The 27,485-nt window shown below is 41.3% G+C and overlaps 1 protein-coding gene across 2 annotated transcripts; it reads right to left on the bottom strand.

Annotated features, from left to right (window-relative positions):
- Nucleotides 1-6,202: 6,202 nt before the first annotated feature.
- Nucleotides 6,203-7,853, bottom strand: LOC113159591 (cingulin-like). 2 transcript variants are annotated; one of them, XM_026356362.1, is made up of 2 exons: nt 7,129-7,853; nt 6,203-7,086 (listed from the first exon to the last, which is right to left on the bottom strand). In XM_026356362.1, the coding sequence occupies exons 1-2, from the start codon at nt 7,814-7,816 to the stop codon at nt 6,218-6,220; spliced, it is 1,557 nt and encodes a 518-aa protein (XP_026212147.1). In that variant the 5' UTR covers nt 7,817-7,853; the 3' UTR covers nt 6,203-6,217. The 2 variants fall into 2 exon arrangements, with proteins under 2 accessions (XP_026212147.1, XP_026212146.1); XM_026356361.1 differs by having other exon boundaries at nt 6,203-7,128; nt 7,171-7,853.
- Nucleotides 7,854-27,485: the final 19,632 nt, after the last annotated feature.

Genomic DNA, 27,485 nt, shown 5'->3' with positions numbered 1-27,485 from the left:
AGGAAGGATTTTTCCTGCTGCCACTGTGATCTTTCTTTTTCTAGATCATCCTGCACCTTCATGACCCGTCTTTTCAGGATGGAGGTTTCTTCCTGGTGTTCAGTTATGTAACGGTACTCCTCCTTCTCCCACCGAGACATTTTTTTATCCAGCTCCTGCATCCATATTGCCTTCAGTCTGGAGATTTCCTGCAGATGTTCAGCTGAGAGGCAACATTTCTCTTTCTCCCACTGAGATCTTTCTTTCTCCAGGTCGTCGATCCACGTTGCCTTCAGTCTGGAGACTTCCTGCAGGTGCTCAGCCTTGAGGCGAGATTTCTCTTCATCCCACTGAGACCTTTCTTTCTCCAGGTCCTGCATCCACATTTCCTTCGTGTTAAAGGTTTCCTCCAGGTGCTGATTTATGAGGCGGGACTTCTCCCCTTTCCACTGAGATGTTTGATTCTCCATGTCCTGGACTAATGGCAACAAACGGGACCTCTCCTCTGCCCACTCAGATCTTTCAGTTTCCAGGCTTTTCTCTGTCTGGGTCAATGAAACCATAACTTTGGTGGTTTGATCCATCTGTTTGACCAGCAATGCCTCTGCCTCCTCCTTCTTCTCTCTTTCAATGTGCAGAGCTTCTTCTAGTTGTTGGATTTTTGCTTCCGCTGTCCCGGTCTTTGAGGACAGCTCACCTTGAAGAAACGTCACCTCCTGTTGTGTCCTGGACAGCTCACCCTGAAGGAACGTCACCTCCTCTTCTGCCTTGGCTGGTTGATTTTTTAGCTGTTCTTTCAATTGCTCAACCTGTTTCAACAAGGCAGAATTTTCTTGACTTAATTTGTCGTTCTTGTCCATAATGGATTGGAAGTCAAGCTCTGATATTTGGATGAGCCTAAGTGTGTTCTGATTTAAGCAGAGGTCAATCTTAGCACTGGTGCTTGTGGCACCAGTCTGAAACAAGTTGAAGAGTGGTTTGTCAGCTGCAGTGTCAGGCTGCGTTTGTGAGGGAACTTCAGGTTGGGATTTCAGATGCTGTGCAGAATTGTTGTTTGGCTCCACAAGTGACACAGTGTTTTGTCCAGTCATTGTAGAGGCCACTCTTAAGCCAGACTTCTTCGCAGGTTGAGGTTTTGTCTTGTATTCCTTATCATTCTGAGTCTTTTTGGCCTTATTTAGGCAGAGGTCAGTCCCAGCTCTGGTGCTTGTAGCAGCAGTCTGCTGAAAGCAGCTGATGAGTGGTTTCTCAGCTACAATGGCAGGCTGTGGCTGTGAGGGCACTTTAAGCAGTGATTTCAGATGCTGAGGAGATTTGTTTTTCGGTTCCACAGCAGACTGTGACTGTGTTGTCGCAGTTGGCTGTTTTGTGTTTTGTCCGGCCATCGCAAAGGTCACTCTTAAGCCTGACTTCTTCGCAGGTTGAGGTTTTGTCTTGTATTCCTTATCATTCTGAGTCTTTTTGGCCTTATTTAGGCAGAGGTCAGTCCCAGTGCTGGTGCTTGTAGCAGCAGTCTGCTGAAAGCAGCTGATGAGTGGTTTCTCAGCTGCAATGGCAGGCTGTGGCTGTGAGGGCACATCAGGTTGGGATTTCAGATGCTCTGCGGATTCCTTTTTTGGTTCCACAGCAGACTGTGACTTTGTTGTCGCAGCTGGCTGGCTTGTGTGTTCTACAGCCATTGAGGAGGTCACGCTTAAGCCTGACATCTCTGAAGGTTGAATCTTTGTCTCGTTTTCCTTATGTTCCTCCCCCTCTTTAGTCTGGTTTAAGCAGAGCTCGGTTTCAGTGCCGGTGCTTGTAGCAGCAGTCTGCTTGAAAGCAGCTGATGAGTGGTTTCTCAGCTGCAATGGCAGGCTGTGGCTGTGAGAGGACTTCAGGTTCGGATGTCAGATGCTTGTGGTCGTTTTTAAGTTCCACAGCAGACTGTGACTTTATTGTCGCCACAGCATGGCTGGCTTGTGTGTCTACAGCCATTGAGGAGGTCACGCTTAAGCCTGACATCTCTGAGGTTGAATCTTTTCTCGTTTCCTTATGTGCCAGAGCTGCTCTGGTGTTAGCAGCAGTCTGCTGAAAGCAGCTGATGAGTGGTTTCTCAGCTGCAATGGCAGGCTGTGGCTGTGAGAGGACTTCAGGTTCGGATGTCAGATGCTCTGTGGGTTCGTTTTTTAGTTCCACAGCAGACTGTGACTTTATTGTCGCAGCTGGCTGGCTTGTGTGTTCTACAGCCATTGAGGAGGTCACGCTTAAGCCTGACATCTCTGAAGGTTGAATCTTTGTCTCGTTTTCCTTATGTTCCTCCCCCTCTTTAGTCTGGTTTAAACAGATCTCGGTTTCAGTGCTGGTGCTTGTAGCAGCAGTCTTCTGAAAGCAGCTGGCGAATGGATTTTCAGCTGCAATGGCAGGCTGTGGCTTTGAGAGGACTTCAGGTTCGGATGTCAGATGCTCTGTGGGTTCGTTTTTTAGTTCCACAGCAGACTGTGACTTTATTGTCGCAGCTGGCTGTCTTATGTGTTGTATGGCCATTCCAAAACTCACTCTTATGACGGACTTCTTTGAAGGTCGAATCCTTTCTCCTTTCTTTTCCTGCTTTGATTGTTTTGGCAAGGTTCTCTGGAGCATAGGGAACTGCTCCAGAGAACCAAGCTGTTGGGTGTCGTCGATTGTGACCGCTGCAGGACGAAAATCTTTCCAAGGATTGACATGCTTTGGACCTGGCTGAGGTGCATTTTCGGTGGACTGAGTGTCTTCAGTCATCTTGTCCCCTTCTCTGACAAACTCTAAAGGCTTGTCTTCAATGTTCAAAGTTTTGAACACTTTGTTGCTTGTCTCCATAACGAGAAGATTAGCGTTGTCTCTGGTTCACTATGTGACTTAGTAATGTCTTGAACTGGAAAATGTTCTAGTGACTGAAGATCCTAAGGGCATTCTAGAAGCCTTGTCAAGAACAAAGATCAAAGCCAGAGCTTTAGAATGATGCAGCGATGATGTCATTATTCAGAGATCACAGGTGGACACATTTCTGTTTACTTTCAAATTTGTTTATTTTCCTTTTTTTCCATTTATTTTATTATGAGCATAATCTGGGCTTTAACAACCCAGCGTGTTTTAGATAAATTAAGCAGAAACAAATGAAACAACCACTTAACCATGAATCAACATTTAGCCTGAGATGTACTATATGTTCACTATTACACCCTTAAACAGTCACAAGTAGTTTTCTGTTTTTCATGAATTTTAAAGAGGTGTTCAATTCATTTAGTTTAATTGAATTTTGAATGTTACACAATAGCTATTTAAGTGTGTTGTGAATTTTAACTTGATGAATAAAGTTTAATAAAGTAGATGAAGTCGACCTTATTTCCAGGGTTGCATCACTTTTACTACAGTTCTCCTTTTGTTTTTAATAATGGCCAGTCAGTTCAAAAAGTAATTTGTTTTTGTTTTTGCACAAAGCAATCCCCATAAAACAAATCTAGCTTGCTGTGTGTAGGACTGTGTAGACACTGACCAGTCAGTGGTTATTCTTGGCCACCACAGCATTAAAACCACCAGGTTGATTTAACAGTTTTATTAGAATGTGCAAACATTGTGTGGCAATCTGAATCACCTTGGAAAATACTATACTGATCATTCCTCATAGGTGCAAATATTAATTGCTTAATTGATCACTAATCAGTCACTGGCATCCCTTGAACCATAAGCCAAATGTTGACAGGGAAGAGGAAGAGAGTAAGGATATGAAAGAAGGAAGAAGAGCTATCCCTACTGTTACTGTGCACATTTCAACCCATACTCGCACTTTGCATGACAATGTCAATATACATATATTCTTGAGCAACAAGGTGCACATGAAATATTCAAAAATGTATTGATTTGAAAAACTAAAAACACTTTCTGAAATGTGTATGTGAAATTTGGAAATATGGAATGCAGTGTAGTGAATTATTTTGCAGAGGACATTAAGTATTTCATATTTTTTTTGTCAAATTTATGGATTTGTGTGGCGAAAACCGACACAGTTTCAGAATAAAACTGTAAAAATTCACATTGACCTATGCCATATGTGCTAACTGACTGAAGAGTATTGGGAAGGAGCATCCCTAATTCAGGACTGCAATATTCATAATAATAATAACAATTCATGATGATGATGATTATTATTATTAATTCATTATTATTAATAAACATATGAACAGTTTGATCCCTGATATTTACTTGACAAGGTCCTCTGTTTTTGACTGTTGCCTTAAAAAACAGAAGAAGTAAGAAAAGTTTGGGATCAATGTTTTGACGTTTACAGAGGCCTGGTAAATGTACTTTCTGGTCCTCCTCTGTGGCAGAAGCACTCTCTCTGTTGTTTCTGAATGTGGAACGTGACGCTTCTCTGCCAGATGTGACACAGAATATTTTGACATTTGGTCTGATCACTGTGACAGAAAGGCCTCACAATAAACCCTTGATTGTAGTTATTTTTCTCTCTGCCCAGCTTAAGTTTGGATGTGTTTTTTCTATTCTCCCTCTGGACCCCTGACACTGCCTCCAGCCCTCTGTACATATATGAAAAAGTTTGTTTTTGGATATTGGATTTTTGAATTCTGGTTGACTTTGCTCCTGACCAACCTGATCTATAGTGAAAGTGTGTGGGGGAGCTGTGAGTCTGCTTGGTGTGCACTGTGTTCTGTCACTCTATCATTCAGTGACAATGTGTCAGATGCCGACATAAGACATAATCTTGCAATTTTGCTGCCTCCCAGCCTGCCCCAGCCAGTCCAACCCTTTGCCTGGACTTCTGTTGTTTGCCACTCTGGGCTCATACTCACCTCCTTTCTGACTCGAACCTTCTCGATTGCGTTCCACCTACTGGTTGGGAGGTCCCGGTGTTGAAGCCCCTGCATCATCATCTCCTCACTGCCATTTCACTCACTCTTGTGTTCAATAAACCTTTTTAGAATAATTTAATGTGTCCAGGATCATTCTGTGTCCTAAGAAAACAAAAATTCTGACAGAAACCTTATTTTGCCATAATACCTTAAATATTTAATATTATAATGGATATTATTACTCTAACATTTCAAACATGAATCTTTGATTTACAATACACAGAACTAGTTTATGAGGCCATAGGACACAGTGTGACAAGAATCACATAACCCACTTTTTTCTGTATATTGTTATGTATATTGTTCAACATTGCAAAACTTCGAAATTAGTCACAGGCAGTTTATGAATTAATTGAATTTTTTTCCTAATTTATTGCCAATTAACCAAAGTATTGTGTAGGAGGAAACCGGAGCCCCCGGTGAAAACCTACGCAAGCACGGGGGGAATGTCCAGACCCCTCACAGAAAAGGCTGACAGCAGGGGTGCCCAATCTGTCCCAGAACTATCCCTGCCCTGCCTACTGTTACCAGTAGTCAGGGCAGGTAGCACTACCCCTGCCCTGCCTACTGCTACCAGTAGTCAGGGCAGGGGTGGTTACAAAACAAGCAGGACACTGTCCTGGAGAACACTGTCCTTGACTACCCCTGCCCTGTCTACTGCTACCAGTAGTCAGGGCAGGGGTGGTTACAAAACAAGCTGGCCACTGTCCTGGAGAACACTGTCTTTGACTATCCCTGCCCTGCCTACTGCTACCAGTAGTCAGGGCAGGTAGCACTACCCCTGCCCTGTCTACTGCTACCAGTAGACAGGGCAGGGGTAGTTACAAAACATCCAGGACAGTGTCCTCCTGTTCAGTGTCCTGAGGGACAGTGTCCTACTGCTACCTGCAGAACTATCCCTGCCCTGCCTACTGCTACCAGTAGTCAGGGCAGGGGGTAGTTGCAAAACAAGCAGGACACTGTCCTGGAGAACACCGTCTTTGACTATCCCTGCCCTGCCTACTGCTACCAGTAGTCAGGGCAGGGGTAGTTACAAAACATCCAGGACAGTGTCCTACTGCTACCTGCAGAACTACCCCTGCCCTGCCTACTGCTACCAGTAGTCAGGGCAGGGGGTAGTTGCAAAACAAGCAGGACAGTGGCCCTGGAGACCAAGATTGGACACCCATGGCCTAGAACCTTCTGTGAGGAGAGAGTACACCCACCCCGTGCTGCCCAAATATTGTTGATGAGTATGTGTGTGTTTGTTATGGTATTGATGATTGTGGCAATGGTGATGGTTTTGATGTTGACTGATGGTGTTGTGAGCGGAGGTTGAAGGGCTGTGACAGGAGGTCAGATGCCTTAGAGGATTTGGCCTACCCAGTTCTCTTGAAGAGTCGGAGGAATCGTTTCTTGATGGATTTCTTCTTCTTGGTGTTCTTGTCAATTGCCTCCATTTGAGTTTCTAAGTGAACCAGTTTTTCCATCAGTTCATCTTTGGGTTTAGCTTCCTCTTCTTCTTCCTCCTTCTGGCCGATGACCTCCTTTAGATTTACAATAGAGTCCAGAAGGAAAGATTTTTCCTGCTGCCACTGTGATCTTTCTTTTTCTAGATCATCCTGCACCTTCATGACCCGTCTTTTCAGGATGGAGGTTTCTTCCTGGTGTTCAGTTATGTAACGGTACTCCTCCTTCTCCCACCGAGACATTTTTTTATCCAGCTCCTGCATCCATATTGCCTTCAGTCTGGAGATTTCCTGCAGATGTTCAGCTGAGAGGCAACATTTCTCTTTCTCCCACTGAGATCTTTCTTTCTCTAGGTCGTCGATCCACGTTGCCTTCAGTCTGGAGACTTCCTGCAGGTGCTCAGCCGTGAGGCGAGATTTCTCTTCATCCCACTGAGACCTTTCTTTCTCCAGGTCCTGCATCCACATTTCCTTCGTGTTAAAGGTTTCCTCCAGGTGCTGATTTATGAGGCGGGACTTCTCCTCTTTCCACTGAGATGTTTGATTCTCCATGTCCTGGACTAATGGCAACAAACGGGACCTCTCCTCTGCCCACTCAGATCTTTCAGTTTCCAGGCTTTTCTCTGTCTGGGTCAATGAAACCATAACTTTGGTGGTTTGATCCATCTGTTTGACCAGCAATGCCTCTGCCTCCTCCTTCTTCTCTCTTTCAATGTGCAGAGCTTCTTCTAGTTGTTGGATTTTTGCTTCCGCTGTCCCGGTCTTTGAGGACAGCTCACCTTGAAGAAACGTCACCTCCTGTTGTGTCCTGGACAGCTCACCTTGAAGAAACGTCACCTCCTGTTGTGTCCTGGACAGCTCACCCTGAAGGAACGTCACCTCCTCTTCTGCCTTGGCTGCTTGGTTTTTTAGCTGCTCTTTCAATTGCTCAACCTGTTTCAACAAGGCAGAATTTTCTTGACTTAATTTGTCGTTCTTGTCCATAATGGATTGGAAGTCAAGCTCTGATATTTGGATGAGCCTAAGTGTGTTCTGATTTAAGCAGAGGTCAATCTTAGCACTGGTGCTTGTGGCACCAGTCTGAAACAAGTTGAAGAGTGGTTTGTCAGCTGCAGTGTCAGGCTGCGTTTGTGAGGGAACTTCAGGTTGGGATTTCAGATGCTGTGCAGAATTGTTGTTTGGCTCCACAAGTGACACAGTGTTTTGTCCAGTCATTGTAGAGGCCACTATTAAGCCAGACTTCTTCGCAGGTTGAGGTTTTGTCCTGTATTCCTTATCATTCTGAGTCTTTTTGGCCTTATTTAGGCAGAGGTCAGTCCCAGCTCTGGTGCTTGTAGCAGCAGTCTGCTGAAAGCAGCTGATGAGTGGTTTCTCAGCTACAATGGCAGGCTGTGGCTGTGAGGGCACTTTAAGCAGTGATTTCAGATGCTGAGGAGATTTGTTTTTCGGTTCCACAGCAGACTGTGACTGTGTTGTCGCAGTTGGCTGTTTTGTGTTTTGTCCGGCCATCGCAAAGGTCACTCTTAAGCCTGACTTCTTCGCAGGTTGAGGTTTTGTCTTGTATTCCTTATCATTCTGAGTCTTTTTGGCCTTATTTAGGCAGAGGTCAGTCCCAGCTCTGGTGCTTGTAGCAGCAGTCTGCTGAAAGCAGCTGATGAGTGGTTTCTCAGCTGCAATGGCAGGCTGTGGCTGTGAGGGCACATCAGGTTGGGATGTCAGATGCTCTGCGGATTCCTTTTTTGGTTCCACAGCAGACTGTGACTTTGTTGTCGCAGCTGGCTGGCTTGTGTGTTCTACAGCCATTGAGGAGGTCACGCTTAAGCCTGACATCTCTGAAGGTTGAATCTTTGTCTCGTTTTCCTTATGTTCCTCCCCCTCTTTAGTCTGGTTTAAGCAGAGCTCGGTTTCAGTGCCGGTGCTTGTAGCAGCAGTCTGCTGAAAGCAGCTGATGAGTGGTTTCTCAGCTGCAATGGCAGGCTGTGGCTGTGAGAGGACTTCAGGTTCGGATGTCAGATGCTCTGTGGGTTCGTTTTTTAGTTCCACAGCAGACTGTGACTTTATCGTCGCAGCTGGCTGGCTTGTGTGTTCTACAGCCATTGAGGAGGTCACACTTAAGCCTGACATCTCTGAAGGTTGAATCTTTGTCTCGTTTTCCTTATGTTCCTCCCCCTCTTTAGTCTGGTTTAAGCAGATCTCGGTTTCAGTGCCGGTGCTTGTAGCAGCAGTCTTCTGAAAGCAGCTGGCGAATGGATTTTCAGCTGCAATGGCAGGCTGTGGCTGTGAGAGGACTTCAGGTTCGGATGTCAGATGCTCTGTGGGTTCGTTTTTTAGTTCCACAGCAGACTGTGACTTTATTGTCGCAGCTGGCTGTCTTATGTGTTGTATGGCCATTCCAAAACTCACTCTTATGACGGACTTCTTTGAAGGTCGAATCCTTTCTCCTTTCTTTTCCTGCTTTGATTGTTTTGGCAAGGTTCTCTGGAGCATAGGGAACTGCTCCAGAGAACCAAGCTGCTGGGTGTCGTCGATTGTGACCGCTGCAGGACGAAAATCTTTCCAAGGATTGACATGCTTTGGACCTGGCTGAGGTGCATTTTCGGTGGACTGAGTGTCTTCAGTCATCTTGTCCCCTTCTCTGACAAACTCTAAAGGCTTGTCTTCAATGTTCAAAGTTTTGAACACTTTGTTGCTTGTCTCCATAACGAGAAGATTAGCGTTGTCTCTGGTTCACTATGTGACTTAGTAATGTCTTGAACTGGAAAATGTTCTAGTGACTGAAGATCCTAAGGGCATTCTAGAAGCCTTGTCAAGAACAAAGATCAAAGCCAGAGCTTTAGAATGATGCAGCGATGATGTCATTATTCAGAGATCACAGGTGGACACATTTCTGTTTACTTTCAAATTTGTTTATTTTCCTTTTTTTCCATTTATTTTATTATGAGCATAATCTGGGCTTTAACAACCCAGCGTGTTTTAGATAAATTAAGCAGAAACAAATGAAACAACCACTTAACCATGAATCAACATTTAGCCTGAGATGTACTATATGTTCACTATTACACCCTTAAACAGTCACAAGTAGTTTTCTGTTTTTCATGAATTTTAAAGAGGTGTTCAATTCATATTTAGTTTAATTGAATTTTGAATGTTACACAATAGCTATTTAAGTGTGTTGTGAATTTTAACTTGATGAATAAAGTTTAATAAAGTAGATGAAGTCGACCTTATTCCCAGGGTTGCATCACTTTTACTACAGTTCTGCTTTTGTTTTTAATAATGGCCAGTCAGTTCAAAAAGTAATTTGTTTTTGTTTTTGCACAAAGCAATCCCCATAAAACAAATCTAGCTTGCTGTGTGTAGGACTGTGTAGACACTGACCAGTCAGTGGTTATTCTTGGCCACCACAGCATTAAAACCACCAGGTTGATTTAACAGTTTTATTAGAATGTGCAAACATTGTGTGGCAATCTGAATCACCTTGGAAAATACTATACTGATCATTCCTCATAGGTGCAAATATTAATTGCTTAACTGATCACTAATCAGTCACTGGCATCCCTTGAACCATAAGCCAAATGTTGACAGGGAAGAGGAAGAGAGTAAGGATATGAAAGAAGGAAGAAGAGCTATCCCTACTGTTACTGTGCACATTTCAACCCATACTCGCACTTTGCATGACAATGTCAATATACATATATTCTTGAGCAACAAGGTGCACATGAAATATTCAAAAATGTATTGATTTGAAAAACTAAAAACACTTTCTGAAATGTGTATGTGAAATTTGGAAATATGGAATGCAGTGTAGTGAATTATTTTGCAGAGGACATTAAGTATTTCATATTTTTTTTGTCAAATTTATGGATTTGTGTGGCGAAAACCGACACAGTTTCAGAATAAAACTGTAAAAATCCACATTGACCTATGCCATATGTGCTAACTGACTGAAGAGTATTGGGAAGGAGCATGCCTAATTCAGGACTGCAATATTCATAATAATAATAACAATTCATGATGATGATGATTATTATTATTCATTCATTATTATTAATAAACATATGAACAGTTTGATCCCTGATATTTACTTGACAAGGTCCTCTGTTTTTGACTGTTGCCTTAAAAAACAGAAGAAGTAAGAAAAGTTTGGGATCAATGTTTTGACGTTTACAGAGGAGACTGATATTTTTTCTTCATTTTCCTTCCTCCTGGTTTCCTTAAACAGTGGTACACTGGTGAAGTGACTAACTCTACTTAGTTCAGTACATAGGCTGCTTTTTATTGGGCAGAAAGTGAATAATCAGTTTTGGGAGTTGATGCCTTGGAACAAACTATTGTGTTCATGTGTTTTATACACTGGGGTAAAATACATAATAAATAAAAACAATTTTAATACAAAGCTGAACTGAAATGACTCCTCAACCAAACAATCTGACCTGGAAACTAAGGAAAGAAATGAATGCACACATATCTAATTATCAACAATATAATTTACCAAAATGTGGCTTTTCAGGAAGAACCTGAATAATCTGTCTGTGTCATGTAAGGTACAGTGAGGAAATAGTATTTTCCCCTTCCTGACTGTTTTGTTATTACCTGTTTTTTTGTTTTTTTGCATATTTATCACTCTTAGCATTTTACGGTTGTCATAAAACTATAAATAATTTAAAATAGTAAAACAAAATTAAGATTATCATAAAGATAATCGGAATAAAAGCAAAAGGCAGCTTTTAAATGATGATTTTATTTATTAAAGAAAAAAACTGTTCAGAACCTGCCTGGCCCTATGTGATTTATTAAAATGTGCTTGATGATCTGAATCATTTAAGAGTAACAACTGTGCAAAAAAAGTAATGACAATAAACACAGTAACAGTAAATAAAAAATAACAGTTAAAATACAGAAGCAGATTTTAATAAATTAACAGTTTAATAAGAGAAAATCAGAGTGTATGTAAAAATCTATTGCAGCTATGAGCTCAGACAGGAAGATGGAATTACTGGGTGTCTGGAGTGGCCTTCAGGATAAGGCAGAGATGGAGTAGAGGAGGGTCAGTGTAGGTCTGAAAGGCAGAAAGACAAAAACAATGAACTGAAGAATGAACTCTATTAGTTGATTGGCTTGGGAAAGCAGGAAGAATTGTAATTGGTTAGAGATGGCCTGGTGGCTCAATGAGTAGATCATTGGCCTTAGCTACAGAAGGTTTGGGGTTCAAACCCCCGTCACAGACATCAGGTGTGTCCAAGTGCTCCCTGGGCGCTGTATGTAGCTGCCCACTGCTCCCCCCAGGGGGATGGGTTAAATGCAGAGGACCAATTTCATTGTGACATATGACAAATAAAGGCTGTTTCTATAAAAAGATGGTGGTGACGAATTGAAAGAAGGGATTTTTGGGAAAGTGGAAATGATGGAATAGATTCAGTAGGTAATTTGTTTATATTTATGAGTAAAAAGGAAAAAGGGGGAGACTCCACGCTGTGTCTAAAATAGAATTTGGACTAATATATTCTCCAATCTAATTATTGTGACCAAAAAGTGAGACTTACAGCTGACCCACAGTCATCAGAAACAAATGTTGTTGCAGATGAAGGTTCAGAGGGAAAGACCACCGCTGTAGGGTTCAAACTGTTAGACCCGTACCGCTCTCTGAATCTCCTGCTATCTGCGCCCAAAGTGGAACTCTTTCTTTTTGCCATCTTGATTCGAAATCAGAATCGTCTGGCCATGAATGGATGTTAACTGCTCAGCTGCACCTTGCAGCGTGAGTGTGTAAAAGCATCTGCGAAAACAAGTCCTTTTAGTTGCTATTCTCAAGCAGAGGATTTTGATTTCCTTTTTGTTTTTTCATTTTTACTTCCTGTCCATGTTGAACTAATTTACTGTTGAACCTTGATATAGTAGGTGACAATCCCATCAACAAAGTGCAGCAGTGTCACTCAAGCTGTAGCATCTAGCTTGGTGTTAGGCTTTGCACAGCACACATCATGTAGTTCCCTTCACACCTTTACAGACAGTGTTTGCTCCACACCAATCTTAGAGGAGAGCAAAATCATTTGGATTAAATCTTTTACTGAGATGATCGTTAAAGTTTAATTTCATCTTCTGACATTTATGTTTTTCACCTAGTTTGATGTAGCTGGACTACTTTGCCAAAACTACTTTCAGTTTGACAAACTCACTAAAAATGTAATAAAACCATTTATTGTGTAAACATTCTGGTTATGTCAGAGTTAAAATAAATCTTTCAGGAAAATGCACAGGAATCAGAGGAGTGGGAGAGAACAACTAATATACTGAGACTCACCTGTGTCATTCAGCAATATAAGGTTATACGCACACACACACACACACACTGTTGAGTGGCATAACAGTTTTGATTGGTTGGCTTTATGACTGTCTGCCAGACAGCTATAGTGTGTGTATTTCTGAGGTCACAGTGTGTGTCCGTGCTTGCACGTGTGCATGTGTGTGTGCACTTATGAGGCTGTAAAGCAGGGCCAGACAGATTAAATAAAGCTCGGACATTTTAGTCAGGCTGACGGAGATGACTTGAGGATGCAGTGGAAATTTTTCAGATGTGAGATTGAAATATGAAGACGAGGAACGAGAGATTCAGGAGCAGTTCTGCAAATATTAACAATGAGAGAAAAGAAAAGAAGGAAGAAACAGGAAGGAGCAGGGGAAAAGGAGGAGAAACTTCCAGACAGGCAGAAACAATCAAAAAACTGATCCAACAAAATGTCTGTCAGGCCCCTGAACTGAAGGATGTGCAGTACAGCGTGAAGTCTCTGCGCCAGGAGATACTTTCAGAGAGCTGAGAGGAGAGATGCTGCCGCCGAAGGTATCACTGTGACACAAATCAATAAAGCTTTAGTGTCGGCTTTCAAGCTTCTGTATCCAGACAAAATAGCTCAAGCTGTTTTACAAAACAGGAAGCAAAAGCGAAAGCCCACAGAGTGAAGAGATGTCATTTGCACAACTACATCGCAAAGTGCATCAAGAAATGAGCCAGAGAGGAGACGGAGATGGAAATGTCTCCATCAACCGAGAACAGAAAGCAGCCACATGTTTAGCAATAGTCACCGTGAGTTGTGGACTGATTCCACTTGATTGGTTCTTAATAGCTGTTCACGACGTTTCCCTAGTTGACCTCTTGTCAACTCCATCGAACTCGATAAAGACTTAACATTTTCTATTGCGTTCCTGTCCTGTGTCCTATCTAAACCAGCTCCCAGTTTACTGGGTTTGGTTTCTTGTTTTTATAGCTTGAAATAAACAGCAACATTTGCAGTTTCATGTTAATTTTCACAGCTGGAGGCTCTAATGGAACTGAGGCAAAGACCACACTGGTATATGGGAAATAATAAAACACTATTTACAACATCTCCCTGGATTGGAACAAATTGCTGCGTTTTTCCCCTTTTCTTTTTACTTGTCTATTACTCAAAACAAACAAACAAACAAAAAAATCACATAAGAGAATATGAGTATAAAATACACAACTGAAATTTAGTCATTTAATTCCATGACAAATTAAACTATATTTGCAGGTGTAAAGCTGTCAAAACATTTTGTGAAATTGGCAAATAAGCTCAGAAAGGATGTGAATACACTTGTTTCCACATTAAAGGGAGTTTTTCCAAATTCACTTCAATCGAGTTTCTACAGTAGGAATATTTTCCTCTTTATACAGAATCTACCTTAAATAGTGAATTAGAATCACCGTATATACATGCATGTCCACAATGGATCAGTGTTGTGTGTAAATAAATAAATAAGATACCCAGTAGGGTTGGCTTTGTGTTGCTTCTTTCTAATACTGAACTGTTCTACTCTTGGATGATACAGTTGTTTGAAAGCTGTCGGTTAATAATAATTTCATAATACTTTTAATACTAGATATTGGGAGTTTTCCATGCCAGATTGCCAACACCTAAGAACAGTAAAATCATTCTTAAAGGGGTTTTCTTTGCTCTACACTGTACGTTAACGTTGCATGGATTTACTGCAGCTTTGCCAGAAAACACTGTTAATGGAACTAATGAGAAGCAGCAGAGCGAACCTACAGAACACGACTCTCCTCGTTTCACACCATTTAGGTCAGCGTCTCTCTCTTTATATCCAAGCTCCCACATTTCAACACAGCTCTTATTTAGCTTTGCTTGCAAACTAGTGTTGTGGATCCTAACCAGGACATGACCCATTAGCTGTTAAGCCATGAAGACATAAAATGATTTATTTAAAAAACTCACACGCCACTTTACATGCTATTTGTGCGGTAATTAACTTGAACGTGGCACATTCGACATGTGAAGTCAGTCAGATTTTAATTATTAGATTCAAAACATAAGATAATCCAAACGGCATACAGTATGCACGCTGACATTTTTACACTGCACATGCCAACTGCACATTTTTCATACTGCCTGCTAATCTGTGCTGTTCATCGACAGTCTGGGACTCAGTTATTTTTTCACTCACTTCAAGTTGTTTATTGATCAGTGCTGGTAGCAGCCATTTCTAACTGGAATTCATCGTCGATAGACCAGTTTTGAAAATGTACATCTACAAGTTTATTGAACTTGTAGATGTACATTGAACAATGCTAATTTTTACTTTCCATAATCAGTTATCTATCCTGTGTCGCTGCACCTCCTTATCCTGCTGCCAATCCCAACTATTTCAATGAAAATGGTATAAATGGGTTTTCCAGCAGCTGTTAACCCTGTTTTATTTTTCCTTCAGCTAAAAGCTCACAGAGTCAAAGCTCCCTCTCCAGCAATCTGCTTTTTCATTTTCTTCTCTCTCTCTCTCTCTGTCTTCTGTCTTTTTGCTCTGCTATTTTCCTTGTTGTGCGTGGGCCAAGGTAGAGCAAAGGTTACAGAATATCTGGAGAATGGTATAGGAGAGCAATAATGACTCAGTGTGTGTCTCTGTGAGTGGATGTGTGTGTGTTCCTGTTTTCCAGACACAAACTGCCTTCTGCCCGGCGTCTCCCTGGGGAACACACAGGCATTGGCATGTTTCATTACTTAAGAGGGCCCTATATTGACTTATATTAATGTGCTGGAGATTAATTCTAAGTCTTATGTGATCTATGATGTTTAATTGCACTGAAAAACTTCAAAAAAAGTGAAGTGTAACCAAAAACTAAGGAAAAAAGCCTCACAGCAAGCTGCCACCTTCTCCTCCTCGACACTACTGTAGTACCCAAACAATACATATAGGACACAACAGGTGATCTCAGGTGATCTAATTAGATTTTAGACAATAACATCTGATTACATTTTGTGTGCAATCATTCATTTTCACTCCAAATGTGTTATTTTTCTAATCAAGTCTAACAAAATACAAAAATGTAAAAAATAAAAAAACACTTTATGTAAATGTGTAATATAATTGCAGTTATAAATGCAGCAGCAACATGTAGCAACAGAAACCTGGAGTGCAATGAGAACAGATCAATACAGTTGTCCTGATAAATGTAACAATTAAGACCTGCGTGGTTCTCAAATAAGTAAGTTTGGTTTATTTCACAGCTTGTAGACACAACAGCTTCTAGTAGAAAACCTACAAGCATACGCACTCAGCACACTTCCAATGGCTCTTGCTACTTTACCTTGTGTGATTATTGTCTCTGTTCTCTGTCACCTCACTTTTTAACAAACTGGAAGAGTAATGCTTTTTTTCATACACATTTAATGGGCCCTTCTTTTACCTGCAGAATAACCTGCCCCTGAATGAATTCAGGCCACAGCACTGTCACATATTGTGTTGGTTTATTGGAGTAAAACGGCATTAATGCAGTGGGAATTAGAACTTATTGGGGCAATTTGAAGTGCATTTAAAAATTCATGGTTACGTGTGGCCCTATAATACATTCCTGGAAACAAAGAAAGGAAAAAAGCTTTGATGCAGGAGAGGAAGTGTCCTTCACAGCAACAGAAAGTAGCCAGCAGGAGGTTGGCAGCTCTGACACATACAAATTTCATCTGCTTCTCTCTTCACTGTGGCTTTTACAATAGTGTCCTTGCAACACACCCACATAACAGTCGACAATGAAAAATAAATGTAAGTTGAACCTTTTTTTAAGAAAAGAGTTTGAAAGGAGCATTTGTGTGATAAGAAGTGTGATAAATTGTGTACTGTCACAACCTGGCTCTTGCAGCCATGACAAAGTAGGAGATGTGCAGCCTCAGAAATTCAATAAAGCAATTTATTAAAAAAAAAAATCAACTAAATTCAAAACATAACAACACATTAGGGTTTCAGGGTGAGAGAGTGGAGGGAAAATGGCACAGTTTGAGGTGCATGAAATACAATAGAACAGAGGCAAACTAAGCTGAAATCAGTAATTCCTATAATGACAGAGAAGTGACAGATTAATGACAAAGACCATAGTAAGATTAATTAAGTAAGTTTGCTGACTGCCAGTTTTTGATTCCTCAAGATGAGACATCCCACGAATCAAGGCCCTTTGCAACAGCACAGGGAGGATCTTCATTGTGGTTTTCACACATATATAAAGACACTTTTTACTTTTTTTTTTTGTCTAATTGCTGATAATTTACATTTCTAAAGCCTATACCCACTTTAATGCTTATTAAGATGTAAAATATAACCTATGTCTTGGCATTTCTAAATATGCTCTGGACTAACATATGTCTATAGGACATCCATCAAATGTTATTTTGCACCATTTATAGAACATCAAAACAGCGTTCTCCAAATGTCATCTTTATAAGATGGAGAGGCGTCCACAATAATGATGTGGTAACATAAAGGTAACCCTACAGAATGATGCTTAGGGGATGTTCATAGAGGACCTTCAGGAAACATCCTTTAGTCCTTTCATTTTTTGTTTTCCTGATTTTCTTCTGATGCCAGCAGGTTGACCCTTGTGGTTTTGATTGAAATGTCACAATAATTATTGAAAGAACTGCTTTGAAATGAGGTATAGATGAAGTCATGTGGTCTTTAGTAGTGAAAACTCTGTGCAAACAACTTATATGTCATGTGCACGTTACTGTTTAAACACATCTAACTGTTGACCTGAGAAAAATGTCATCAATAAAAAAGAAAAGTTGGAACCCGCTGCAGCGCAAAGGATAAAGAAAATGATTAATTGCTTGGTGGGTGCACACTAATGGGATGCACATAAATGGAACACAGTGATACTTGCTTACAACATGCAAGGAAACGAACCCATTTCAAGCTTATGAGGACAACCTTGAAATGTATTAATTAGCCTGCATTAGTACGGAAGCCTATCACTGTGCTCTATAATGGCTCTCTGTTGGGGTTTATTGATTTGTTCCAACTAAGCACTTAATCAATTTTCACCACTTGTATAGAAGTGATTTTCAACATTTTCATTAGAAAGAACATTAACTTAAAAAAAAAAAAAATCTATTCCAAGACAGACACAAACATATTTTCCATTCATTCTTTTGAAAAAGCACCAAATAGCCATGTCACCCGACCAGTTATGTTGTCATGAAAATGTCACTTCAAGTGCTGTAAGATGTAATAAAAGGAGGAACTTGAACAAAAAGAGCTCATTTCATATCCTGCAGAACTGACAGGCAAAGAGTGAACGTAAAAAGACTAGTTCATACAGTACATATTGAAATATGTACATCATTGACATGTAAGAAGCAGGATGCAGAATACTATTCAGAAACGCAGCTGTAAGCAGTTGTAAGGACCCTGCAGGGTTAGAATTCAGCTTAATGCAGGTTGATTTGTCTTTTTTTTATCAGGGTGATGTGTTCGGTTAAATCCCAAAAAACACACGTTTAGATGTTGTTGTCCAACTATTTAAAAGTTCACCACCGAGACGTGTTTGGTTCTGAATTACTGCAACTTCTTTCCCCTCACTGAGTTGGGTTTACTTTGCTGTAGTCCTGGGGGATTTCTATCACTATGTGAAAACATGCACGTTAATTGGCCTCTCTTCAGTCTCCTCCTCTCTGTTTCTCAACACTGCTCAGTGGTCTTTCATTAAGAAATCACTGTGTGTAAGATGGGCTGCTTTTTGACCATCACACACACACACACACACACACACACACACACACACACACACACACACACACACTGAGTGTGAGTGAAGGGTGACTCAGAGGCAGTTATCCGTAGAAATGGAACCATTAAATATTCACATGACTGGTCTCACTACACTGATGGATTTAACTATGAACTCGACCTCCGCTGTGAACAAAGCCATAGGTTGGGGATCTGGATAAATTTAGAGTGTGGAGCGAGGCTGGGATTAGGGTTTTCCGAATTGAATGCAAATACAGGAAGGCCATGGATGTGTATGTGTGTGGGAGACGGTGTGAGAAGTCACACAGAGTGGAGACTTATGATACAGTATGAGCTATCGCTCGTGGATTAACTCCTAAATAAGCTAAATTCACTTTAGGACGTTATGCACGTACATTGAGGCTCGTACGCGCATAAGGCCTCTGCGTTATTAAATTTAAATTCATAAGAGGAGCGAGGCCAATCATCTGAATATTTCATGGTGCTATTTCTCTGAAAGAGAAAGTCTCAGAGCATCTGAGTGAGTCACATAAAGAGTCACATGCCAAAGTTTGGACATCCCTGGGCAAGGGACATCTCCTTTTTGTTTGTGAAGTGAAAAGAGGTGATCACAAAAAATAAGCCTTTCGTAGGATGTAAGTGGGTTGTTGCTTTTTTTCATGGCCGTGAAATCCCTTCAGAGAAAATACATGGGTCAGTAATTGAATCCTTAATACAAGCAGCTGAAGAGACCGTGGTAATAAATCTCCATGCAGTATTATTGAAGAGAACTGTTGACTACGATGGATTTAATTAAAACGAAATGTTCTTTTCTCTCGTTGATCAAAATATGAAATATTACGAAAGCCCTTTTCTGAATGGCTGCGCTGCACGTTTTCTCTCACGAGCACCTCATTTAAAAGTCGTTCGTCTAGCCAGATGAGTTGGCTAACCTTTTGAGGTAGTCACCCGGGACGGTTTTAAATTCACTCACTGCCTTGTCTAGAGTTGATTTGTGACATTTCTTGCCTTCTTAATGTGCTTTAGACCATCAGTTTTGCTGTGCAGAGGAAATGTAGGTACATCAGACAAATAAAGCTACATTCATGATCTTAGTTTGTGGCTTACTTTAATATATTGTTTTAAACTTCTGAACTCTTAAAACTCTTGAAGCACTTTGCTGACGTTTGACTCCTCACCTCCTGACTCCCTTTGAATGTCTTTTGGACCTGCTGAGTGTTATTAGAAATACATAATGACAGTTCCATAAGAATGCAGAAAAAAAATGTCAACTAGAAGACAGACAGACAGACAGACAGATAAATGTGACTGTGAACGTACAGTTCCATGATTTGGACACAGGGGGCACTGTTGACCTGTGCAAAACCATGTGTGTGTGGGTGTCTGTGTGTGTGTGTGTTACACTCTCTTCTTCTCTGAGGGCTGAGCGTCCCTTCCTCTGTGCCAGGAATGAATGATTTCACCCTCTCTCCCTCTCACACAAAAAACACACAGCTTCCTCTCTCTTTTTCTTTTTCTCATGTGGACACACACACACACACACACACTCTCTCTCTCTCTCTCTCTCTCTCTCTCTCTATCTCTCTCTTTCATTCTCCTCCACACTCACACACTGAAATGTGAATGCCTTCAATGGCGATAATGTCTTTCATCCACTGTGTTGATAACGCTGCAGAAAGAGAAAGAGACAGTGTGTGTGTGTGTGTGTGTGTGTGTGTGTGTCAGACATACGTTGGCTTATTCAGGACATGAGTTGAGTTCTTACCTCACAAATATGAACGTTTCTAACAGCAACAAATTCTCTGTTCAAATTCTTATGAAACTCAGAAATGTGAGTTTATCTGGTAACAGCTGGTTTAGATACACAACTATTGGGACTTTCTCTTTATTGCTACTGTTGTTTCTCTCAGGTTTAGAGCCAACAGAGTAGCAGGACTCCATCACACTTAGGGAGGGCAGTGCGTACTGTATTTACATTTTCTTGACACTCTGCTCTCACAGTCTTGTTTTGAATGCGGCTGATTTCACTCACTCTGATTTCTCTTAACTTTATTTACATTTAGTCATTTGGCAGACGCTTTTATCTAAAGCGACTTACCTAAGGACCCCTGCTGGAGGAAGGCCACAGCCAGGATTGGAACCCTGGTCTACCGCATTGAGGGCAGTGATCTTATCACTACACTATCCAACCACCAAGTTCAGACCTTCGATTTCTGCAGACATCAGACAACAGCAGGATTGATACACACAAATAAACAGGGCTAATGTGCATCACATGCAAGTGGTACAGCAGTGGCAGCTTCATTAATTATTATTTAAATCATTTGTATTTATAAAACTTTGATTTTGATTTAACCGTTAATCACCCAGACGCTGTCGGGGTGTGATCATCCTACTGTAAGAGGATGAGATTTGTACATAGCCTGAGAACGTCGACTTGAAGGTTCAACTCAGGGCTAAAATTTCTTTTTGGAAGAACCAATACAATTGTCCATTTTGGAGGTGAAATGGAAAAATGTAATGTGCTGCGAGATGAATCACTACTGCCAGATAGAGCAATAACCTACAAATTACTTTTTGTGGAATGAGCCTACACTAACTTCAAAAGCTTTAAACCGCTCACAGCAGATGATGGCACTTTAACAACAGCACTTGAAGAAAGATTTAAGTTTTGAAAAGTCATGAGCCGGAGAGCCAGAAAAATGTGACTGAAACCACGAGATTCTCCCAAAACATCACATGCAGTACAATAATGCTTTGGCCCTAACTATCGTTGTGTTTGTTCATTCTTTCTTTTGTGTTAGAGAAAGTGCTTTTTTCAAAGCTTCAGCTGACATTTTCCAATTGAAACTGGTAATTGCAGTGTTTAGAGCTTCGACTTGGTGTCTTTGAATGTAAAAATCCAAAGCTTTAACAACACACTGGAGCACAGTTAATGGCTGACAAGCTGAATCTCAAATTACTTCTTTCTTTCTATTCGTTCACTTTTCTCTTCAAATATCATTTTAAACACACTTTTTGAACGCCGTCTAGTTCCAGTCTCTTCCTAGCAATAAATCAGAACACCACAGTCAAGTAGGCCTCCAAACGACAGTTGCTCATTTTTACTTCAACAGTAAGATGTTTGTTTCTGTACATGGAGAGAAAGGCGGGATTTTGGGAGCTTCTGTCAAAGTCAGTTTTGTCCATGTCTCTATTTTGGGAAACACAGTTATGTACCTGTGTGTTAGATGCAGCGAGACAGATGGAACACTTAACCTCCGTCGTCTTATGTCCATTATGGCCCAATGATGCTGTGCTTCTGAGCGCTGGCCCTGAAATAGCAGACCCTTCGTTTTTAATAATACAACAAGTTTCACTGCTCAAAATGCATATTTGTCCTCCTGTGGATGTTGGGTGCAAAATGGGTATAATAACCCCTGGATAGGATAATCCAACAGTGTGAAATTCAAGTTTCATTGATGTTAGTCAGCTGTGGAGTTTCACTGTAACAGCAGCTGCAGTTGTGTAAAGGATCATTTTGGTAATTTTCTAAATGAATCAACAACCCCAATACTAGACACTTAAACCAAATATGAATTATCTCACATAATGTCCGTCAGCATGTAACCTGGATTAAGCTATTTGTCCATGTTGTAGGAGTTCACTGTTGATGTCTACAGTTCTTATAGTAAGTCTATAGGTAAGTCTGAAGTAAGCATGTACAACATCTCTGCCCTTTTGCTGCGGTTGTGGCATTTATAGGTCAGGTCCGTGTCCCAGAAGGGCTATTTGGTGGCAAATAGCAGATGTTTCACCTTTCTTCCTGAAGGTTTCTTCATTTCTAACTGACCGGTGGATTCCCATGATGTACAGTATTTAGCCTCTGTGGAGTCTTAAAGACAACGTGTTCTGGCCAGAGAAGACAGATGATTTGAAAGAGGAGTAAAGCAAACAACACACTGATTACAACACAGCCCTGACATTCACCCCAGGTACAGCAGGTTAATAGACGTTCACAGCTTCAGTCAAGACCCTAAAGACACCCATGACGATGATACAATGATCCACACGTGACCTCAATAACCCTCAAAGTGTTAATGACTCCAAAGTCCCCAAGAACCTGAAGCATGTTGAGTTTCCACGTGACGCAAAAGGTACACAGTGCAACCTTTTAACGATTAGAAATGATGCTTTACCTATTTAACGTTAGTTTCCTGAAGGAATGAAGCAACAGAAAACTGGTTTTAATTCCTAAACTTGCTGATGTTGTGCTGAGCGGCATGGCTGGAAATAAAAAAAGTTCCCACCTGGGCTCACTTGGACATTACGCAGACTTTGTACTAGGGGGCTCGCAGTCTGAAGTCTCAGTAATCTCTGAGCTCAATAACTTGGACGTCTGTGTTCTCACATGCAGCTCACCTGGGTAAAGTCCGGAGAAGTTCATGGCGTCAGTGCCAGTGTGAAAGCATCTCCACATAGCTAGGAACCGCCACAGACCAGTGATGCAGTAAGTTTTCTCAGGTTTCCTGGCTTTTCAAAATGACGTTAGTTCCAGGCCACTACATGCACAGACTCCAACATTATGATTGATTTTTAACATCAATTCTGTGCATGTGTGTTGGAACTCCAAACATTAATAACTGCTCAGTGCATTTTTCAGCACAGTAAATTACTTGATGTGCACAGTTCGCACAGTTTTGAATTTCAAGTGCAGCATTAAATTCTTTAAAAGCTTCTGTGTCACATGCTTTGGCTGAGTCTCAGTAATTAGACGATAGAGTGAATTTTATTCACTGAAGTTGGTCATCCCCAGCCCTGTGATAGACTGGTGACCTGTCAAGGGTGAACCCAGCCTCTCACCAAATGACAGATGGGAAAGGATTTTATCTCTCCTGCAATCAGTTAAAATAATTTACAACATCGCCTGATCAACTCAACCCTAAGTTTATGAAGAATTAATTGTTGTGCTCAGTGTGAAGCCAACATACTGTGCTCAGAATAGCCACAACTGAGCTTTGAGTTGAAATAATTTTATGAATTACAGTATACAAATGTTTGAAAACACTTCAAGACTGATCTGTGTATTTAAAAATATACATACAGCACATGTTTACAGTCAGATGACTTACACTGGCAAGAAAAAGTATATGAAATGTCATGGTTTTCTGCATGAATTTGTCATAAAATGTGATCTGATCAAGAGTAAGAACTAATATATGTGCCTTTCCAGTAGGAAAAGTATGTAATGTAGCAATAACCTCAACCAGGTGCTTCCTGTAGCTGTGGATCAGACCTGCACATTGTTCTGGAGGAATTTTAGCTCATTCTTCCTGCAGAACTGCTTTAGCTCTGTCATATTCTTTGAACGTCTCATGTGTGGCTCTCTTCAAGTCGTTACATATCATTCTGAAAGGTTCACATACTTTTTCTTGCCACTGAAATCACCCCTTTAAGATGTTATTGAAATGGATCAGTGCGATCGCAGGCATATGTGCAGACAGGTGAAAAGGCCAGATCATGTGTTTGATTAAATGATCTGCAGGCCTCCAAGTGCAGGATGTGTGTGAAGCAAAATGCCTAAGTCTCATTTACCAACTCAGCTCCGCAGAAGGGAGGCAGGAAACCGACTCGATAGACACAAACTCAGACCTCACCTCAGGCTCCTCTGCAGTCAGAGAATGTGTCCACTTCTTCAGCTCTGCCCGTCCTTCATCTTCTGAGTGACAGCGATAAACGCTCTGATTTGATTTTCTCCAAAAGGGCAACGTCCAGGCGCCTAACAACATGCAGCAGCTTCTTAAAGTGATTAGGAGTAATTTAACCTCTTAGACGCAATTTGATATTATTAGTTTTAGTAATTTGTAATTTTAAATCTTTGGGAGTGTTGAGCTGAATTTAAAGCCATACACATGCATGTGCACAGATCCATTTACATTCAAATATCTGCTATGTAATCAGCATATCAGCAGCTCTGCTGTAAAGCTTGTGTTCAGTGTCAGAAAGGTGGTTGTATTATTGATTGTACTACATGTTAATTATTGAGGTTATAGTGGGCAGTGGAGTCTTACTGCAGGGCATCATATTAGATGGTGGATTCTAGCTTCCCTTCGCTGGCTAAATGCAATAAACACCAGAAGCTTTTGTGCTTTCCCAACATATTGTTGTCTCATTCAGGAGCAGCACTCCTTTTATGTGCTTTATTTATTTCGTAGTGCGGCTGGTGGGACGCGCTCAGAGGGTCCGCTCCTTTAGAAAAGTGCTGATATTGCTTCTAATTTCGTCCTCAGCATCAGCAACATCAACATCAACAGTGGGGCTGTGGCAAGAGATGATAACACACTGGATGCGATACAGAGGTACTCGGCTTGGAACACTACTTTATTTTTATTGCTGTGGAGAATGGCGCCAAAGCCCACATGAGTTGTACCCACACACACACACACACACACACACACACACACACATGCTAAAAGTTTACTATCAGTGTTGTGGAGGCTGGTCACACAGCTGTTTGTTATGTGGGGAGCAGTAAGCTGTAGCTGCAAGAACAGAAAACAGACAACAACATCCATCCACTCTGTTGGGGATGGATCCGTCTTTCTCTGTTTATATCACTAACTCATATGCTTCTAAAAACCCTCCTCCTACACCAGCAGACACCAGATCTGCTGTGTCCAGGTCAGCGTTATCCACGGACAGTGACATATGGCCTTATCTGGCACACAGGCTGCTCCAGGTCACGATAGATTTAATCTGTTGAACACCACATCCTTTATCGTGCCTGTCCCGCGTCCGCGACCCGAGATTGTCTTATCCAGAGGTAAAACAGGAGATCGACTCTGATAGCTCTGGGAATTAGGTTGTCAGTAATCTACACATGATCTCCAAGCTAGTAGAGTGCAGAGCATTGTGAAATGACTCCAATCGACAAAATCTGCTCAACCTATGAACAACGCACATTCACCTGTGTGTGCTATCTTCTTCCCTGTTGCACAGATAAAGAACGGAAAACATGGAGATGTTAATGTCATAGTTTCAGCTCCACTGAGGTCACACATGCTAAAGATGTCCTGTAAATATACAGTGCATTTAATACAGTTTTAATTTGTGAATAAAAGCAATGGTAGGGACAGAGGTTTTTAATAAAGTATTTGGTGATGGTGATCCAAGGGCATACAATTGAATATGAGTGATAATTGATATCTTGGGAAGAGCATGACAGCATGTGATGGGCTGAAAGGTAGGAGCCTATCTATTCATTCATCTCACATGCAGATATCATGTTTGCTTCCAGACATGGAGTAATAAATGTGCTAACAATGTTAGTTATCAGGGCTGTCTGTTCATACTTCAAGCAAAGGTGAAAGTTTGGACTTTTACGTGACTTTTCCACTTTACCACTTTCACTTTTTACTGTCTGCACTTCACAGCACACATAACATTCAGGAGACAGCCTGGAAACAAAACGGACTGACTTGTTGTCTTCTTGCTTGAACTTTCGTCAAGAGCTTATAAAACACAGTGCATCATTAAATTGCTGATTTTGGTTACTGCAGGGGATAAAAACACCACACTGATTTGCATTTTTAGTTTTTTTTTTTTGCAAACAGAACTTGAGCTATTTCTAACAAGATTTTACAGCAGTCCTCATTGGCTTGCAGGTGGGCGATTAAATTGCGTGTGCGACTGGGCTCAGCCAGACACACACCTGTGACTAGCAGCCCCCTTGACTCTGCATTATGTTGAGCTGAGTGGAAGAATGATTCTATTTCAGTGCTGTGCTTCATTGTCTGGATACACAGTTTGTGTGCTGGTCAGCTAGGTGGCTGGCTTGCCACAATCAGCTCAGACACAGGACAGTACGAAGGCTGTGGCAGCACAATATCTGGCTGTAGAGGTGGTCAGGTTTGTTGTTTATGTTTAATTTTAATATTTAAAATGTGTTACACCCATTATTTACACTACGCAGCTCGTTCATATCAGTCTGCTGCATTTGTAGGAAGTGCAGAACTTAACAGCCCATCCACAGGCATGTCTCTCATCACCTGGGATAGTTTCACAGCTGCCACCACCATTTAGCTACTTCAGAGAGCCATTGAAACAACACCAGTGGACTTCTCTTTAATAAATGGAAAAGGTTCACTATGAGCACAACCCCACACTCCACCACAGCTCTTTCCTTCTGCATTAAAGCCTCCTGACAGATTCACGTGTAGCAGTAGGTGGCGCTGCTCGTGTGTCGGCCGCCATTAGATGTGGAATCTCAAATGTAACTGAGTCCCGACCTCTCTGCCAAAACCAAATTTCCCTCTGGGGACAGTAAGTGTATTCAATTAAATCGAAGGGAATTGAGTTAATTTACATTTTCTTCTCATTTACAGAAACATTTCACGACGCTGAAGTTATTACATTACCCAGTTATATCATTAGACACTACAGGGACCTTGCTCCTGTTTTTATTTCTCTCTCTGACATTTTCTTGTTATTGCACAAGGGGAAGTTTCATCAGATTCTGTATATTCTGTGCTTAGATGGGTCTTGAGAGAGAAAAGATGGGCCCTGTCCTCGGATCAACCGTCTAATAAGTTCCCTTTTATCAGTCACGCTTCTGTAAACTTCTGGCTGCAAGAACAGAAAAAAACAAAGATGCACAAAATTCAGTGAAGTCACAAGTGAGCCCAAAAGCAGCGCAGCACAGCTTGCGTGTCTCTTTCTTTGTATGCTTCTCCTCTGTCATACTCCACCCCCCTCTCTCCTCCTTTTTCTTTCTCACCTTTTCTCACCCTCCCTCCTGTCTGGATCGCTCAATCCCTTTCTCCCTGCTCTCCCCCTCCACCTCTCTCTCTCTCTCTCTCTCCAGTGAATGCCTGTCTAATTCCTATTCTTATCTACTCGTCGGCTCGAGGATAAGAGCTTCTTTACTTATGTGCGCCTGCTCTCCACGGGGGGAAGAGGAGACACAGAAAACATTTTAAAAAACTAAAATTACATGCAGGGAAGCAGGACAGACGACAGGAGAGGGGAGGGGAAGGACAGAAAAAACATTTTAGGCTACACACTCGCGTGTAAAGCAGACAAGCAGCAAGAGAAGGGGTTGATAGAACGAAGCAGATTAAAATTAAAAGTAGATCTTTTAATTATTCTGTGGTTG

The sequence above is a fragment of the Anabas testudineus genome, chromosome 12 (assembly GCF_900324465.2).
Source record: "Anabas testudineus chromosome 12, fAnaTes1.2, whole genome shotgun sequence".
In the NCBI taxonomy this organism is placed as follows: domain Eukaryota; kingdom Metazoa; phylum Chordata; class Actinopteri; order Anabantiformes; family Anabantidae; genus Anabas; species Anabas testudineus.
Note: the sequence above shows the minus strand (reverse complement) of the source record. Positions and strands in the feature narration are given on the sequence as shown.

What these genes read in the sequence shown, in the direction of transcription:
- LOC113159591 (XM_026356362.1), bottom strand. Translation starts at nt 7,816, where the DNA reads ATGGCCGGACAAAACACAAAACAGCCAACTGCGACAACACAGTCACAG. An exon ending in GGAGGTGACGTTTCTTCAAG is followed by an intron (nt 7,087 to 7,128) that starts GTGAGCTGTCCA and finishes CGTTTCTTCAAG; the next exon opens with GTGAGCTGTCCTCAAAGACC.